General features: G+C 43.6%; 1 protein-coding gene across 1 annotated transcript in view; it reads left to right on the forward strand.

Annotated features, from left to right (window-relative positions):
• The window catches only part of LOC138670277 (zinc finger ZZ-type and EF-hand domain-containing protein 1-like), a 306,056-nt gene that overhangs the window by 149,400 nt on the left and 137,148 nt on the right, over positions 1-19,508 (forward strand). The window contains exons 18-23 of the mRNA XM_069757472.1: positions 6,817-6,931; positions 7,116-7,275; positions 16,621-16,742; positions 16,821-16,943; positions 17,574-17,743; positions 18,042-18,123. Coding sequence (XP_069613573.1) covers positions 6,817-6,931; positions 7,116-7,275; positions 16,621-16,742; positions 16,821-16,943; positions 17,574-17,743; positions 18,042-18,123 — 772 coding nt within the window. The remainder of the gene's footprint in view (positions 1-6,816; positions 6,932-7,115; positions 7,276-16,620; positions 16,743-16,820; positions 16,944-17,573; positions 17,744-18,041; positions 18,124-19,508) is intronic.

The raw sequence follows: 19,508 nt of genomic DNA on the forward strand, positions 1-19,508 counted from the left end.
AAAAGTTGAACATATATACTGTATTTTCTGGCGTATAAGACTACTTTTTAACCCCTGAAAATCTTCTCAAAAGTCGGGTGTCGTCTTATACGCCAGGTGTCATCTTATAGGGCAGATGCGGAGTAATCTGCGGTCGCCGCATATTGTGGAGGGGAGCGGTCCCAATGACGAGGTGAGGGGGCGCCTCACCGGGAAGGTGTAAGTGAAGCAGAGAAGGAGATAATAGGATACAAGGGCAAGCCAGATGAGTGAAAGAGGAGTGTTTTTCTAGGCACAGCATCGCTCTCTCTTTTTTTGCATACCCCTGGCATCCCAGACGCTGACAGTTTGCTTCACTTACACCTTCCTGGTGAGGCGCTCCCTCACCTCGTCATCGGGACCATTCCCCCCCACTATATACATCGACCGCAGATTGCTTCGCACCCACTCTATAAGACGACACCCGGCATATAAGACTTTTGAGAAGATTTTATATTTTAACTGGAAAAGTTGGGGGTCGTCTTATACGCCGGAAAATACGGTAGTTAAAGCATTCTCCACTGTGAGGCCGGCGTCACACTCGGCGTATAAAAATACGGTCTGTAATTTACGGCCGTAATACGCAGAAAAGTCCCCAAAATAGTGGTCCGTATCTCCTCAGTAGGCAGGGTGTGTCAGCGTATTTTGTGCATGGCATCCTCCGTGTGTAATCCGTATGGCATCCGTACCGCGAGATTTTCTCGCAGGCTTGCGAAACCGACATACAATGGATCCATGTGCTCAAAAAAATCATAAAAACATATATACTGTATATATATATATATATATATATATATATATATATATATATATATATATATATATATATATATATATATATATATATATACATACATACATACATATATACAGTGCCTACAAGTAGTATTCAATTCAACCCCCTGCAGATTTAGCAGGTTTACACATTTGGAATTAACTTGGCATTGTGACATTTGGACTGTAGATCAGCCTGGAAGTGTGAAATGCCCTGCAGCAAAAAATAATGTTATTTCTTTGTTTATTTTTTTTTTTAAATTGTGAAAAGTCTTTTCAGAGGGTCATTTATTATTCAACCCCTCAACCCACTAGAATTCTGTTTGGTTCCCCTAAAGTATTAAGAAGTAGTTCAGGCACAAAGAACAATGAGCTTCACATGTTTGGATTAATTATCTCTTTTTCCAGCCTTTTCTGACTATTTAAGACCCTCCCCAAACTTGTGAACAGCACTCATACATGGTCAACATGGGAAAGACAAAGGAGCATTCCAAGGCCATCAGAGACAAGATCGTGGAGGGTCACAAGGCTGGCAAGGGGTACAAAACGCTTTCCAAGGAGTTGGGCCTACCTGTCTCCACTGTTGGGAGCATCATCCGGAAGTGGAAGGCTTATGGAACTACTGTTAGCCTTCCACGGCCTGGACAGCCTTTGAAAGTTTCCTCCCGTGCCGAGGCCAGGCTTGTCCGAAGAGTCAAGGCTAACCCAAGGACAACAAGGAAGGGGCTCCGGGAAGATCTCATGGCATTGGGGACATTGGTTTCAGTCAATACCATAAGTAACGTACTCCACCGCAATGGTCTCCGTTCCAGACGAGCCCGTAAGGTACCTTTACTTTCAAAGCGTCATGTCAAGGCTCGTCTACAGTTTGCTCATGATCACTTGGAGGACTCTGAGACTGACTGGTTCAAGGTTCTCTGGTCTGATGAGACCAAGATCGAGATCTTTGGTGCCAACCACACACGTGACGTTTGGAGACTGGATGGCACTGCATACGACCCCAAGAATACCATCCCTACAGTCAAGCATGGTGGTGGCAGCATCATGCTGTGGGGCTATTTCTCAGCCAAGGGGCCTGGCCATCTGGTCCGCATCCATGGGAAGATGGATAGCACGGCCTACCTGGAGATTTTGGCCAAGAACCTCCGTTCCTCCATCAAGGATCTTAAGATGGGTCGTCATTTCATCTTCCAACAAGACAACGACCCAAAGCACACAGCCAAGAAAATCAAGGCCTGGTTCAAGAGGCAAAAAATCAAGGTGTTGCAGTGGCCTAGTCAGTCTCCTGACCTTAACCCAATTGAAAACTTGTGGAAGGAGCTCAAGATTAAAGTCCACATGAGACACCCAAAGAACCTAGATAACTTGGAGAAGATCTGCATGGAGGAGTGGGCCAAGATAACTCCAGAGACCTGTGCCGGCCTGATCAGGTCTTATAAAAGACGATTATTAGCTGTAATTGCAAACAAAGGTTATTCCACAAAATATTAAACCTAGGGGTTGAATAATAATTGACCCACACTTTTATGTTTAAAATTTATAAAAATTTAACTGAGCAACAAAACATTTTGGTTTGTAAGATTTATGCATCTGTTAATAAATCCTGCTCTTGTTTGAAGTTTGAAGGCTCTAACTTATTTGCATCTTATTAAACCTGCTAAATCTGCAGGGGGTTGAATACTACTTGTAGGCACTGTGTGTATGTATATATATATATATATATATATATATATATATATATATATATATATATATATATATATATATATATATATATATATATATATAGTCATTGAGACACACACACATATATATATATATTTACTTCAATGTTAGTAGTGTGTGGGTGCAACATTTGGGCGCTCTAGCTATTAAATGTAAGGGTTAAATGGCGGAAAAAATTGGCGTGGGCTCCCGCGCAATTTTCTCCGCCAGAGTAGTAAAGCCAGTGACTGAGGGCAGATATTAATAGCCTGGAAAGGGTCCACGGTTTTTGCCCCTGGAAGATGCGCCTATTCTGGCATTTGGCCACTCTCTTCCCGTGTAGCGGTTGGATATGGGGTAATGAAGGGTTAATGTCACCTTGCTATTGTAAGGTGACATTAAGCCAGATTAATAATGGAGAGGCGTCAATTATGACACCTATCCATTATTAATCCAATAGCATGAAATGGTTAAAAAAACACACATTATTAAAAATTATTTTAATGAAATAAACAGTTTGTTTTAATATTTTATTGCTCTCTCAATCCACCTGAAGACCCTCGCTCTGTAACAAAGGAAAAATAATAAACCAACAATATACTTACCTTCCGATGATCTGTAACGTCCCACGATGTAAATTCATCTGAAGGGGTTAAAATATTTTACAGGCAGGAGCTCTGCTATAATGCAGCTGTGCTCGTGCCTGTAAAACCCCGGGGAATGAAGGTAATGTAGGTCAATGACCTATAGTTACCTTCATTCGCGGTGATGCGCCCTCTGCTGGTTGTCCTCATATGAACTCGAGCGTGGGAACTTTCCTGGAAATATATAATATAATAAACCTATACTAGCTATTGAACCCGTTCTACGCCCGGGTGGCTAGCATCTATATTGGTATATGGTCTCCATCCTGGTATGTGCTGCTCCATCCTGCGTCCCCATCCTGTCATGAGCTGCTCCATCCTGCGTCCCCATCCTGACATGTGCTGCACCCATCCTGTACCCCCATTCTGACATGTGCTGCTCCCATCCTGCACCCCCATTCTGACATGTGCTGCTCCATCCTGCGTCCCCATCCTGTCATGTGCTGCACCCATCCTGCGCCCCCATCCTGCGATATGTTGCACCCATCTTGCGCCCCCATTCTGTCATGTGTTGCACCCATCCTGCGCCCCCATTCTGTAATGTGCATCTTCCATCCTGCGCCCACATTGTGACATGTGCTGCTCCCATCCTGCGCCTCCATTCTGACATGTTCTGCACCCATCTTGCGCCCCCATTCTGTCATGTGCTGCTCCCATCCTGTGCCCCCGCTCTTTCATGTGCTGCTCCCATCCTGTGCCCCCATCCGGTCATGTGCTGCTCCCATCCTGTGCCCCCGTTCTGTCATGTGCTGCTCCCATCCTGTGCCCCCGCTCTTTCATGTGCTGCTCCCATCTTGCACCCCAATTCTGTCATGTGCTGCTACCATCCTGCGCCCGTTCTGTCATGTGCTGCTGCCATCCTGCGCCCCCGTTCTGTCATGTGCTGCTGCCATCGTGCGCCCCCATTCTGTCATGTGCTGCTCCCATCCTGCGCCCATTCTGTCATGTGCTGCTCCCATCCTGCGCCCCCGTTCTGTCATGTGCTGCTCCCATCCTGCGCCCCTTCTGTCATGTGCTGCTGCCATCCTGCGCCCCCGTTCTGTCATGTGCTGCTCCCATCCTGCACCCGTTTTGTCATGTGCTGCTGCCATCGTTCGCCCGTTCTGTCATGTGCTGTTCCCATCCTGCGCCCCCGTTCTGTCATGTGCTGCTCCCATCCAGTGCCCCCGTTCTTTCATGTGCTGCTCCCATCCTGCGCCCCTGTTCTGTCATGTACTGCTCCCATCCTGCGCCCCTGTTCTGTCATGTGCTGCTGCCATCCTGCGCCCCTGTTCTGTCATGTGATGCTCCCATCTTGCGCCCCCATTCTGTCATGTGCTGCTCCCATCCTGCGCCCCTGTTCTGACATGTGCTGCTCCCATCCTGCGCCCCTGTTCTGTCATGTGCTGCTCCCATCCTGCGCCCGTTCTGTTATGTGCTGCTGCCATCCTGCGCCCCCGTTCTGTCATGTGCTGCTCCCATCCTGCGCCCCCGTTCTGTCATGTGCTGCTGCAATCCTGCGCCCCCGTTCTGTCATGTGCTGCTGCAATCCTGCGCCCCCGTTCTGTCATGTGCTGCTCCCATCCTGCGCCACCATTGTATTATATGCCCCCCATAAGATGCTCCATTATATATGCCCCGTATGCTACTGCTATATATATATATATATATATACGTCGCTGGGCGCCGAGTGCTGTGGGGTCAGGTGCCGGAGTCACCGCTAGCTCAGGCCCCCAGCACTTGCTATACTCACCTGTCTGTCCCGTTCCAGTGCTGCGCGCCGCCATCTTCCGGCTCCTCTGGTTGTCACTGTTCAGTCAGAGGGCGGCGCCGGCGCGCATTAAGCGCGTCTTCGCGCCCTCTGAACTGGGAACGTCACAGCAGAGGACCCGGGAGACGGAGCCGCACGCAGCGCTGGAACGGGGGACAGGTGAATATACTTACCCTCCTGGCGGTCCCTGACTCTCCGGTGGAGATCGCGGTGTGCGTTCAGTGTTTACGCATACCGCGATCTCCTGGGAGCGTCACTCTGTGAGGCCCAGACTGCGCCGGCGCTTGCGCAGTCTATAAATGCTTCGGACAGAGTGACGCTCCCAGCGTTATATTATAGATATACCTATACCTATTCTATGTGTACACATTTATTCTACATATTCTATTGTAAGCTGTCAGTGTGATTTTACTGTACACCACACTGAATTGCCGGCTTTTCTCTCTTCACACCGCTGCGTATTTCTCGCAAGTCACACTGCTGGTCCATGTGTAATCCATATTTTTCTGGCCCCCATAGACTTTCATTGGCGGATTTTTTGCGCAATACGGTGACAAACGCAGCATGCTGCGATTTTCTACGGCCGTAGAAGACCGTATAATACGGATCAGTAAAATACGGCTGATAGGGGCAGGGGCATAGAGAAGCATTGTACCGTATGCAATCCGTATTTTCAGCACCTCTCTTACGTCCGTAAAACTCGCTAGTGTGAGGCCGGCCTGATTGAGAGCTTTGATGAACTACTTCATCAATCCAAGTTTTATGTGTAAGGGAGGAAAGACAATGTCCTTCCTATCCACTAGAGGATCATGGATGACATTCTTATCGCCAGATGCCAAACTCTGTCGCTGAGGCCATTCAGTTTTCACCCAATGCTCTGCTGTAGCTCTACTGTCCCAGTAGCACAGAAAATAAGGGTGTTGTTATAACAAATGGGAATTATGCATGTTCAAAGAAAACAAAGATATTCTCACGTTTATTGGGAGACTGAATGAAAACTAAATTTACCTTAGTGAACCGTATAAACCGGCACTTTACATACACTACTTATATTTATCATGGAATTCTTGAAAATGGGCTATATGCCTGTAGCGCAAAAACGTGATGTGATAAAGAAATTATAAGATCAGATTTGAATTCAGCACCCTCAAATTAGTCTAAAACTGTTCATAAAGTCCATGCTAGAATTATTATTTTTTTTTGTAGACCAGTGTTATTTGAACAGTGAAAGAAACTCCTTTTGAATTCAGTAGATAATGGCAAAATTTGATCCATACGAACCAATGATAGTGATGAAAAATACTGCAGTAAATAATAGAGAATGTACTCATCCAATAAAGTGATACAAGCATACCGACGCTTTTTCCCAAGGAGGATAGACCAGGGTTCATCAGGGGACAATAAAGTGCGTGTGAGTGTAATGTACTGTAATGAGCAACGTCCCATAATGACTGCATAATATGAAAGGCTCTCTTTTTGTATACTTCCGCAAAGGTGTAGCAGAAGTTATCGTCCTTGTAAAAATGGAACGTAAATGCGCTCCACGCGGTCTGCGGACCCTTACGTATCATCACCAGAAGTGATGTAATTGTAGGCGATGCCAAAGTGATGCCGCAGAAGTTGTAATATTCATTGTGGCGGGATGCAAGATGCGTTCCACGGCCGCTCAGGTGATCATCACGTCATCAGATATGATTCGGTCTAAGCGTCCGAGGATAGCACATCTCAAAAAATGACAGACACGAGGTATATCAAGAAAAAATTCTATGTAGTGACGTGCAAGGGAGGAGGGTCCAATGTTCTATTCACTATTATATTTTATAGCTAGGTAAAAATAAAATAATCAAGGGTTCGAATTTGGAATTTTAATTAATGATGTGTATATGTATATATTTTTTTCCTTATTCTATTTATTTTTTATTTCAGTGAGCAAGACCCAAGTGGATTATTATTACTTCCAGAAGCTGAGGTTTCTCCTGATTTTGACATCAGTCAAGTGCTGTCTGTCATGGAGACATTTTTGGTGATGGCAGTGAGAGAGGTAACTTCTTAGTTTCTAGTTTTATACTTTGGGTCTTATGAATATGAAAGCAGATGGTACAGTATATTTTTGGTTGTAGTTGAGAGAAAGGGACAATATTTGCAGTGTTTCTGGCTAACGTTTCTCAATTGTCAGGATTTTTAGAGATGACTGAATTGTTTACAATTTTTTTTTCTATTTGCAGAGTAAGACATTAGTTTTGCATGATACCCAGGGAGAATGTGGCTCAAATTTGCATTCCTTGTTCTGGACGATCCAGGGTAGTCTTTTGTCATGGTGTTTTTGCCAGCTAAAAGGAGAAGATCCTATGTCCAAGCTAAAGGCCAGAGAATTGTTTGTCAAATGTAAGTTGGATCTATTTAGAAAGTTTCAATACTATTTGCAATTTCGGATGACCATTATCTATTTTCTTTTTGTTTAAAAATAACACTATGTAAAAACCATATTGTAATGTTTAGTAACAAGCCACTGAGCCATTCCGGTTCAATCACATTTTAAAACATCATTGCAGATTAAGTAGCTGTAAGGAGATCCTGCAGTTGCAGGAGTGTGAAGCTGGCCATCTCCCAGCTGGGACCCTCTAGGTGTTTTATATAAAAAAAAAAAAAAAAAAAAAAAAACGCAGCATTTTTAGGCTATGTGCACATGTCAGGATTTCTTGCAGAAATTTCCTTAACAAAACCGGACATTTTCTGCAAGAAATCCGCATGCTTTTTTTTTTCGCGTTTTTATTTTGTGTTTTTGACGTGTTTTTTTTCCGGAGCTTCCCAATGCATTAAATAGCTGCAAAAGCGCGAAAAATCCGCAAAATTGATAAACATGCTGCGTTTTTTCTACAGCAATGCATTTTTTCGCGGAAAAAACGCATCATGTGCACAAAAATTGCAGAATGCATTAAAAATGATGGGATGCTTATGTATGCATTTTTAAAGAGTTTTTTCTGCGGAAAACGGATGAAAAAAACGCAAAAAATCCTGAACGTGTGCACATAGCCTAAATCGCTACACACACAGCACTGTGTGCACGTTATAGGAAGCAGAAACATTACTTTTATCGATCACCCATGACAGCACCAAGAGAGAGGGTGCAGCTGCCTTCCAAGGACAGGAAACCTACAGGCATAAAACGTCAGCTCCTCTTCCATGCATTAGTTGGTTTCCTGTCCTTCACGAGTGAACCTCTTGCAGGCATACCTGAAGATCAGAAGAACGGATGACTTGTTTTTCCAGGCCCAGCTTGTCTGTTCAAGCAGCGGGGTCTCTGGAAGCACTATAGTTGGTCAGGGAGACTAACACTTGTGTGCTGGTACAAGTGAGCAGTATCCTGGGTGGGAATACCTGGCTCTGGCGTGGCTCTTTGGGCACTGGCACTCACCGGAGAAGACGACAGTGGCACGTGCAGTGTTCCAGTGACGCCGCCCGGCGTGTTTGGAATTGACATGGGAAGAAAGGCAGGGCATGCCCAGGTAGCACAGCCAGGGCATGCTTGGATGCCACAGCTGGGTTGCACCCCCATGATGCGCTACGTGATTGAACTGCTAACCCGGAACTTCCGAGGAGTACCGGAGCTTGGTGGTGCAAGCAAAGGCGCTGCTCCAGCATTTTAGCGGCGATCAGAGCATGGATCAGCACTTCCTTGCCTGTTGTCCGGTTCAGGAGAATCGATGCACCCGAGTAGCAGCAGCCTAAGCAGCAGCAACAGCTCATTGGGAGGCCTCAGCAGAACGGCATAGACTCCATAGCTGTAATGGTGGCGGCCATGTTGGTGAGAGATGGAATTCTGCAGGCAATGGCAAATTCAGTCAGGGGGTCTCCAGCAGAGTGGATGAGTCTTCAGCATCTCACGATGGTCTTTTGGCTGCGATGTGTCCCCTATAATCTGGTACTATTAAATTACCTCACAATGGTAAGTGATCTTTGGGAAAGTTTATTCAGTGATGTAACCTTTCCCGTTTTTTTTTTTTTTTTGTGATTTTGTTACCAGGGAAAGAAATGTGTACAGCAAAATCTAAGTACAAGGAGTGTGCACTTTGTAGAAATCTATTGCTTGACTCCTACCCAAAAAGACTTGTATAGAGCAGACCGTAGTGGAGGAAACCCCTAGCTTTGCCACCAACTCAAGATCAATCATTAGGGTGAAAGTTAGAAGTCCCTTAAGTACCTTTTCCAGGAAGATGTCCATAAAGGGAAGAAGAATAAAATGGCTAGGTCTAATGGTTTGGATGTCTGATGTTTCAGATTAGGATGACGACTCCTCCGAATCCTCCTCATCAACCGCCTCCTCTTCAGACAATAACACAGGTCATCTCTGTTTCCCTATAGAACAGATGGACAAACTTATAAAGGCAGTTCGTACCATGATGGAGATAGAAGAGTCTGAGCCTGAAAGATGGATTCAGGACATTGTTTGAAGGCCAAGACCAAAAGAGGAATAGGTCGTTTCCTTTAAACTAAAAGATCCGTGCCTTGAAACAGAGGGAATGGGAAAAAAACAGTCTCCTTGCCCATGTCGTTTAACAGGAGATATCCCTTTGATGAGCCTTAGTGGTCAAACTGGGACAAAGCCCCAAAACTGGATGCGGCCATTGCAAAGTCTTCTAGAAGAACATCTCACCCCCTTTGAAGACATGGGGAATTTAAAAGACCCCTCAACAAGAAAGCGAATACCTTCCTTAAAGGTACAAGGAAGACAGCGGACACGGAAGGTAGTGGTTTCATGTTCGTAACCTCCTACCAGGATTCAAAAAACCAAGCCAATGACTTCCAGCCTTGGTTGGAGGTTGGCCTTTGTACTTCCAGCCTGGGAAGAAATATTAAGGAGTAATTGGATTTTTTGCCTGATAGAATCCGGGTAACTCCATCTCTGTCTTCAATAGCAGAACAACAGGCCTTAGAGGAAGAAGTCTCAGACCTGGTGCAGGAAGCTGTCCTATTTGATGTTTTCCTTGTTGGAAAAATAGAAAGAGTTTTACTCCCCTCTCTTTCTAATTAAGAAACCAGACTGCTCCTTTAGGACAATAATAAATTATTCAATTACTTTCAAGACAGAATCTGTAAAATCTGCAATAAAATTACTCTTCCCGGATTGCTTCATGACAGTTTTAGATCTAGAGGAATCTTGCTACCATGTGCCCATTCATGTAGAACACCCAAAGTACCTCAGACTTGCGGTAGGCATTGGGTGAGTAGTCAGTCACTTCCAGTTTAGAGCCCTCCCATTTGGCCTCGCAATTACTCCTCATGTCTTCTCCAAAGTGGTGGAAGAGGTCCTGGTCCACCTCCGTGAAAAGAATGTATTGACTGTCCCGTATTTGGATGATTTTCTAGCAGTAGGCAATTCGGTCTGGCATTGCACTTCTCGGCTAGAAGGAGTAATGTCCACTTTAGAATGCTTAAGCTAGCTATTGAACCTTAAAAAAATTGAGGTTAGAGCCCCCTAAAAGTGCAGTAATTTGTATGTCTTCTGCTGGACTAAGGTGCATGATTGTAATCTCCCAGGCGGTGAAATAGAAAACTTCCAACGCCGGTGTTAAGGGCCCTGAAGTTCCCCACCATGTCTCTTAGAAGTGCTATGTCCCTTCTAGTTTCTCTGACGCCTTGCATCCAGCTAGTCCTGTGGGCCCAATTCTATACTAGAGCCTTACAACGGGATGTGTTAAACACCATTTCCCTTAGAGGACACCTGGAAGGATGGATGACGCTATTCCAGTAATCAATGCAGTCCCTCCCTTGGTGGTTGGATATCACTCTGTCCAGGGGGCTCATCTAGAAAGCATAGTAATCAAAGGGATTTGGTCAGGGGACGAGAGTTTTTTTTGTTTGTTTTTCATCCTATCAAACTTGAAGGAATTGCTTGCAGTTTAATTGGCAGTAAGAAGACTCACTGTGTTCCTTCAGGGTCATCATATCAGGATCCTCTCTGACAATCGGTTTGCAGTGGCCTACATAATACACCAGGAGGAACCCGATCCAGACCCTTTTAATGGAGGTGACAGATCGCTTATTCCAACTAGCAGAAAGTCAACTCCTGCCTTTGACGGCTCTCCTCATTAAAGGAAAAGCGACCATTAGAGTGGACTTTTTAAGCTGCAGTGAACTAAGACCAGGAGAGTCGGTGTTTGATCAGTCTATCTAAAGCCAGGTAGTGTAGATGTTGGGCTGTCTGGACAAAGACCTTTGCCACCAGGTTGAATAGGAAGGTTAAAAATGTCTCTTCTCTGAATCCCAGACCAGGTTCTCGGGGTAGATGGCTTTTTAGTTCCATAGAAGTTCAACCTCGTGTACGCTTTTGCTCCAATAGCCCTGATCCCACAGGTGGTAAGGAAGATCAGAGAAGACAAGACAAGGATTATATTATTCGCACACTTTTGGCCCAGAAGACCGTGGTTCTTATGGTTGAGGTAAATGTTGTTCACCGACCCGTGGGTCCTCTTACGAGGTTTCGAATCTCCTCTCTCAGGGACCAATTCATCATCCACTAGTAACCAACCTTCATTTGACGGCGAAGCATTTCAGTGTTAATCTTATATCCACCCTTCTTCGAAGTTCAAAGTAGGAAGGTGTCCACAACCAGAATTTATGCCAGAACATGGACAACATTTCTAACAGCCTTGGGATCAAGGATTGAGGATGGTGCTCCAGTGGGTTGTGTTCTGGAATTTTCTGTGGAAATGCCTTGAACTAGGCCTATCCACCAACACCCTCAAAGTCTAGGTGTCATCTTTGGGGGCCCTGCATAACTGTGATCTAGCACGGAATTATAGGGTATCTACCCGTATATACTCGAGAATAAGCCGACCCGAGTATAAGCCGACCCCCCCCCCCTAATTTTGCAACAAAAAACTGGGAAAACTTATTGACTCGAGTATAAGCCTAGGGTGGAAAATGCAGCAGCTACCGGTAAATGTCAAAAATAAAAAGATACCAATAAAAGTAAAATTAATTGAGACATCAGTAGGTTAAGTGTTTTTGAATATCCATATTGAATCAGGAGCCCCATATAATGCTCCATACTGTTTATTATGGCCTCATAAGATGCTCCATACAAAATAGGCCCCATATAATGCTCCATACTGTTCATTATGGCCCCATAAGATGCTCCATACAAAATAGGCCCCATATAATGCTCCATACAGTTCACTATGGCCCCATAAGATTCTCCATATACAAATATGCCCCATATAATGCTCCATGCAGTTCTTTATGGCCCCATAAGATGCCCCACATAATGCTCCATTCAGTTCTTTATGGCCTTATAGATGCCCCATGTAATGATCCATGCAGTTCTTTATGGCCCCATAAATGCCCCATATAATGCTCCATGCAGTTCTTTATGGCCCATAGATGCTCCATGCAGTTCTTTATGGCCCCATGTAATGCCCCACATAATTCTCCATGCAGTTATGTCCCCATAGATGCTCCATATAATGCTCCATGCAGTTATGGCTCCATATAATGCTCCAAGCAGTTCTTTATTGCCCCATATAATGCCCCATATAATGCTCCATGCAGTTATGGCCCCATAGATGCCCCATATAATGCTCCATGCAGTTATGGCCCCATAGATGCCCCATATAATGCTCCATACAGTTATTGCTCCATATAATGCTCCATGCAGTTATTGCCCCATATAATGCTCCATGCAGTTATGGCCCCATAGATGCCCCATATAATACTCCATGCAGTTCTTTATAGCCCCATAGATGCCCCATATAATGCTCCATGCAGTTCTTTATGGCCCCATAGATGATCCATATAGCATTGTGCCACATGTAATAATGCTGCTGCACTAAAAAAAAAAAAAAAAGACACTCACCTCTCGTCGCTACTCCTCAGCGTCCCGTCTCTCCGCACTGACTGTTCAGGCAGAGGGCGGTGCGCACACTAACACGTCATCGCGCCCTCTGACCTGAACAGTCACTGCAGAGGACGCAGAAGACGAGGCGGCGGTGGAACGCGGAAAGGTGAATATGACATACTCACCTGCTCCTGTTGCGGTCCCTGCATGTCCCACGTCTTCGGGAGCGGCAGCTTCTTCCTGTAGTGAGCGGTCACGTAGCACCGCTCATTACAGTAATGAATATGCAGCTCCACCCCTATGGGAGTGGAGTCCATATTCATAACTTTAATGTGCAGTACCAGTGACAGCTGAACAGGGGAAGAAGCTGCCGTGCCCGAAGACCGTGGGACATGCGGGGACCGCGTCAGGAGCGCCGGGAGCAGGTATTTCACAGGTGTCGCTCCCCCTCACCCGCCTTCCATGACTCGAGTATAAGCCGAGAAAGGCACTTTCAGCCCATTTTTTTGGGCTGAAAATCTCGGCTTATACTCGAGTATATACGGTAGATTGATTATGGCTTCATCTAGATCCAGGCCCATATTAAAAGAAAGAGTAGTGACCTGGTATTTAAACCTAATCTTAGCATTTATGACAGAGTTACCATTCGAGCCCGTTAATTTAGCACCTGTAAAAGTTCCAGCCCTTTTGGTAGCCTTAACATCTGCCCGAAGGGTCAGTGGCATTCAGGCACTTTCCAGACTTCCACCATTCATTCAGTTTCTGAAAGACAGGGTAGTTTTGAAGCCTGATCCATCCTTTCTACCTACCTAAAGTAGCATCTCCGTTTCATAGATTACAGGAAATAGTTCTTCCTCCTTTATGTTCTAGCACTAAGAATCAGAAGGTAGAAAAGCTTCAAACGCTAGATGTTAGAAGGTCTGCTGAAGTACCTGTCTGTTACTCACTCCTGGAAGGAGGTTAGTTCTTTGTGTTCCTCCAGGGGCTTAAAGCTTCAAAATGCACAATAGCTAAGCGGTTTAAGGAGGCCATTTCTTTAGCTTATTCTGCTAGTGGCAAGGTCTGAAAGCTCACTCTACAAGGGCCGCGGCAACCTCCTAGGCGGAGAGATCGGACATCTCAATCGAGCAGATCTGTAAGGCAGAAACCTGGTCTTTTCCTTCCACTTTATATTAGCATCATAATCTGGATATGGGTTCCTCTTCTGACCTCACCTTTGGAAAAAGGGTGCTCCAGGCTGTGGTCCCTCCTAAAATCTTACTTGTAATTCTCTCGTGGTGCGGTCATGGGTGATCGATAAATTCTTAGTTACTTACCGGTAACGGGATTTTTTGGAACCCATGACAGCACCCTTATATATAATAAATTTTTTTTTTTAAAAAGGGACTTTGTTAGCCCAGAATCACTATTCAAACCAATTACAGGCACTCAGTGCGTCATGGTGGAGCCAATCATTTAAATACACCTAACCTTCTGCTTGGTTTCCGTCTATCTCCACCCTTTTCTAGCTCTATGAAGCCAGAGCTGTGAATCAAAGAGGGTGGGGGTGCAAGTGGGAAACTGGAGAGGAAAAGTTCGGCACTTCCCATCCGGTAAAATAAAATCCTTAATTCACATCGCAAATTGTCTCTTCAGAGAGGAAGAGGACTAGAACTATTGAGCCACCTATTGGAAGCAGAAATCCTAACAGTCAATGTCAATCCTTTAACGAGTCTTGTCACCTGACTTAGGATGAAAACCAATCCAGAATCTCAATTTGCAGTTCCAGAGGAGCATTGCGGCTTTAAGTCTCCTCATCTCGACATGCTTAACATGTCACTTTCTGTAAGGACAAACGATACTTCTTGAATCCAAATTCAAAGTACATTAAATCAAGTGGATCAATACAAAAAGTTTTAAAACTGGCATGTTTCTGGTGCAATAACTGCCCTCAATCATGGTATGAAGAACAGTGCTATGGGAATATTGTTTTAAATCTGTGGGGACAAATCATATAGATATACATATTTGACCAATGAGGGACTGCTACATACATATTAAGATATAATCAGAAAATTACCTATTCAGATCAGGTTTTTGTGTTAAAATTTTTTTTTTTTACTATGCGCATGTCAAACTTACCTAATCATTAAATAGTGGCTGCAAAGCTGAAATAAAACTGCACTTTTTATTTTTCCTCTTGGTTGTGGAGGTATTAGCTTGTAAAGTGCATGTTATAATGTATGTTAAGCCCAACTGGGCATTTCCAGATTTTTCCCTGAGCCTGTACTCTTCCCCTTCATGACGCGGTCATCAGCATACAATAGCTTGGAGCAGGTTACCTCTGTGTGAGGCATGTAATGACAGTCTGCTCTCCTCACGGATCTCACTGCAGACCTGTATGTCATCACAAACTGCAGAAGTAGAGTGTCATAATACCTTTCATCTCACAGCAGTCGTTGTGATGGGAGTTGAATACAGCAAAGCTTGACAGGACTGTGAGAGGAGAGCAGCAGACGTCTTCGTAGTGAGACAAAGCTCAGCTCTGCTGTGCTGCCCTCACCCACACTAATTGCCGTAAAATGACAGGTGTATATAGTGACTTATTTCTGCTCTGATCCCGGCACATTGATCTCCTCACTAAGTAGCTGTGTGTGACTACAGACTGCCACTAAGTGTCACACTGAGACACCTTTTATAAGCTATTGTTTTAGCTTATTCTTCTTTCCCCCATGTGTTGCTGCCTGCTTATGATTGAGCATTGTCCGGTAGCATACTCCCCTCCTTTTAAAAGTAATTATTTGGCAATTTCTTTTTATTTTTCCCATATCACACTGTATTAAAAATTAGAACTCTTGCAATTTTCACACTGGTCACTGGGACTCTAACTTCTCTAAGTATTTATGCTGAAAACTGTTCCTGGAAGGACGGGAAATAAGAATCTGAAAAAGAGCTGATGGCCAGTGTGAAAATGGCAAGATTACGAATTTAAAAAAAAAATGTAGATAGTCCTATTAAAATGCATATCCAAAATGTAAAAAAGCACACACAAAAGCAATGGGTCATTTTTTGCTTATAGTGAACAGCTTTACGTCATGGTTATGCTACAGTTCGTGTGACGTTGAATAACATATCAGTCTACCTTGACCTAAATTTGTCAAATGGATTCCAAGAAGATTCTTTTTTGGTATACTTTTACCCTATACCAAAATATGGAGAAATGGTGCATGTATTAAAAATTAAAAATGTATACAACAAAAAAAGAAAAATCCCCCCCCCCAGTTTCCTGCAGTCTGAATAATAAAATTCAATGTATTCATCAGCCACATGTGACAACATTCCAAAATACTGTATATATGACTCGAATTCTCTTTGCAAGGCAAAAAAAAAAAGCCCTATATTTTATTATACTCCCCTATGAGGCGGTGTGGACCGATGGGCGTTGCTGGTCTTCATCCTGTGCCTCCTCTCTTCTTGTGATGCTGTCCTCCTTCTCTGCTTCGTGTAGATGACACGTCCTACGTCATATACACAGTGTTCCCCTTTGTGCTTCTGCGCAGGTGCACTTCTCTTTGCCAGAGCAAAGTACATTTGCCGAACAGTACTTTTCTCTGCTCTCGGTAATGCAGAGAGAAGTGCCCCCCCACACTGGAGAGTGAAGGGGAACAATGGATGACGTAGGACGTGTCATCCAGACAAAGCAGAGGAGGACTCCATCGCAAGAAGGGAGGAGTCATTGGACCTAGATTAGCCACGCCTGTCGGACAGGACTGATCACGATAACCCATATAGGCTAATACACCACTAAATTTTTTTCTAAGAAGGAGTGCTGTCTTCATAAAGCAGTATTGGAGTCTTTCTAAATTGATTTTTTTTGCTCTCAGTTTATTCTGATAGTTTTATGTGTTTTTTAGATGTTGATCTTTTCTTAACAAACACCAAAACTATACTGGAACCCTTACTGAACGAGTGCAGTGGGAAGATGATCATTGAAAAGCTGAACAATTCTGTGTTTGCCATGTCAACACGCCAGCTCGTGAGTAAAAGGCACATAGGGCGAAGTATTTCACCTTTTTAATGTTTTACTCCCTAACACCATTTTTGATTTTGACAGATGACATACATGTTGGAGTTTTGCGCTCTTGATATTCCACACTGTTTACTACTTCAGAGTTTCAGCAATTTAACCAAGTTAATGAAGAAGCTTTGTGGTGATCCTGGTGAAAGTGCCAATAAGGTAGGTGCTGTGGGCATAAGGCAGCAGGTTTTCGCAGAGGATTCCATTTTCTACAATTCTGCACAGATTTTAACAGAGCTTAACTCTCAGATTTGCATGTAACGCATGCAAATTTTGTTCTACATTTTTTTTCGGGAATTTTCCAGAGCATAAAAAGAAATACATTTTATTGAAAAGATCAAAATCCATTTTCAAATAGAATTTAATTCCTGAAATGCTTCCCTTTTCTAGATCAGGCATGCCCGTGTAGCCTGATCATTGTTTTGTAGCCTGCTTCTATCCAGATAGTACGTCCACTTGCAGACTTCTGCTCCTTTGGCCGAGTATTTGCAGATGATATCTGTACTTGAATGCAGAGAAGCCATATATCCTAGGTAGACAGCGGCGTTCTCATAGCCGGCTGTAAGAGCGGCACCCTTCACTAGAGTTAAGCGAATATGTTTGGAATTGGTTGCGAATCTGAATGTGCTATCTTTGTGCCCCATTGGTACCCTATATTTTTTATCATAGTAAAAACCCCTTTAATTTTCATTGGATATGTAAACATTGTACATTCTTATGTATTTAATAATGTTTTTATTTTAATCCTGGAGCACTTCAGGAGTATAGTGTTCTTTTTATCATGAATAGATTGAAATGGAAAGTTGGAATCAAGTGCAACAACCGGTGGTCATCCAGACCTGGAACATGGAATCGCCTCACAACTATGAAAACAATTGTCGTGATACAACAGTCTTCCTATGCCCTGGGGCAACTTACTTTGAGGTGGAATTCGATGACAAGTGTGAAACTGAAAAGAGGTAATTCTCGTATAGTATTATCTTATATAACAGATAACTGCTTTTCCCAATTTCTAAATCCGTGTGCAAATGAGTGGTTTGAAAAAATGTATGGACATTTAATTAAACTTACCATACGCCTCCACTAGTTTGGATAGGAAAATGAAAATGTACATTCATCAACTCTTCAAGCTATAATAATTTATTTATGAGCAATCAATTTTAATTATCAATAATTGATTTGTGCTTTTTACACACGGAATTGATTGCTTCATTGTGGATACTAGCCGTAACAAATGAGTTTTATATGTATGTGCAGATATGACTACTTGGAGTTTACAGATGCCAGAGGCGGCAAAGTTCGTTATGATCACAAAGTTGGTACTGACAAGTGGCCAAAGGTAAGTAATAAATGCTAAGCAATATGTTTTTTGTTATTTCAACAACATTTTAAAATAATACATGCATTTTTTTTTACTGCAAAGTCCTTTTAACCCCCATCACAATCTTTGACGCATAGGTACGTCAAAGGTTGTGTCCCTGCGTTTGATGCAGGCTCCGTTTCTGAGCCTGCATCTTTCCCTGTACTTGATGGCTGATTTAATCAGCCACCAAGTGCCTCTAACAGCCATGGGTGGATCCGAGATTCACCCCTGGCTGTTAACCAGTGAAATGCCACTGCCAATCATTGAAGGCATCATTTAAAGGAGTTTTCCCACAGAAAAAAAGGTTGATTGTAACCCATAGATCTTGGAATAATAACTTCCACAATTGGATGTGTTTAAAAAAAATAAAATAAAATGTTCCTGTGCTTTTGTTCTTGGGGAAAACCCCATTAACACTCGCTGGCTGGAAGCGCATCGCGAATCCCGTCCATCGGTTTCCCTGCTATGTGATTGCGAGGCGCTGATGGATAGTCATAACGGCCGGGTCTGCAGAAGACCCTCGTGCCTGTCATTGTGAATTATAGAAGAAAATTATTTTTGCTTTACACATACTTTAGCACGGCTATGTATAGCACAGAACAAAATGAATTTATCAAGAAAAGGACAAATCACAAGAAGCACAATAACTTGGGCTGGAAGCATTCCCTTATGGTAAGTCTGTGACAATTACGCATACACAGAGCGGGAATACAGTATATAATGAATAGTAACAACAATAATTCAATCATCTAGTAGTACTGTGGCCAGTAAGTGCCATAGATAAAGTGCTAGTGTAAAAAAAGACAATTTTTTAATCTCCCTTATTCCCTAGTTCCTTTTGGCATTGAACAATTCATAGGGGATAGCCTATACAAGCCCGGAGTCACACTAAATGTATAAAAGATCGGTCCGAGTCTCCTTGCCGAGAGTTGCACGAGTGTTCTTTGTATGGTCATCCGTGTGTAATGCGATTATCTCTCAGCCATTTATCTGTATGACATCTGTATGGCTTTCCAATTCTCACTGATTTTCCGTATGTACCATCACATTAAATTAACTGGCTCAATGGTTTGAAATGAATAAAAACCTAATCAAGAAAGCCATACATTGGCTCTACAAGAAGTTAACTCCTCAAATCTTTCAAATAGAAGCTCTGCTGGTGTCGTGTTTTTCCTGGTTTGTGAAAAACGTGTGACGGGGTAACCTTAAACGCAACTGAGCAGGTTCTTTTACATTGGGTCTTGTCTCAACGTTTTGGGGAGCCTTACCCAGTGATTGTTGAGGCGTGTTCCTGGCTTTTTTATAGGTTGCCAGGACTATCTGCATTCCAAGCTTCCTGTTCTTGGGTGATGCAGTTTCCT

The sequence above is a fragment of the Ranitomeya imitator genome, chromosome 3, assembly GCF_032444005.1.
Source record: "Ranitomeya imitator isolate aRanImi1 chromosome 3, aRanImi1.pri, whole genome shotgun sequence".
NCBI lineage: Eukaryota > Metazoa > Chordata > Amphibia > Anura > Dendrobatidae > Ranitomeya > Ranitomeya imitator.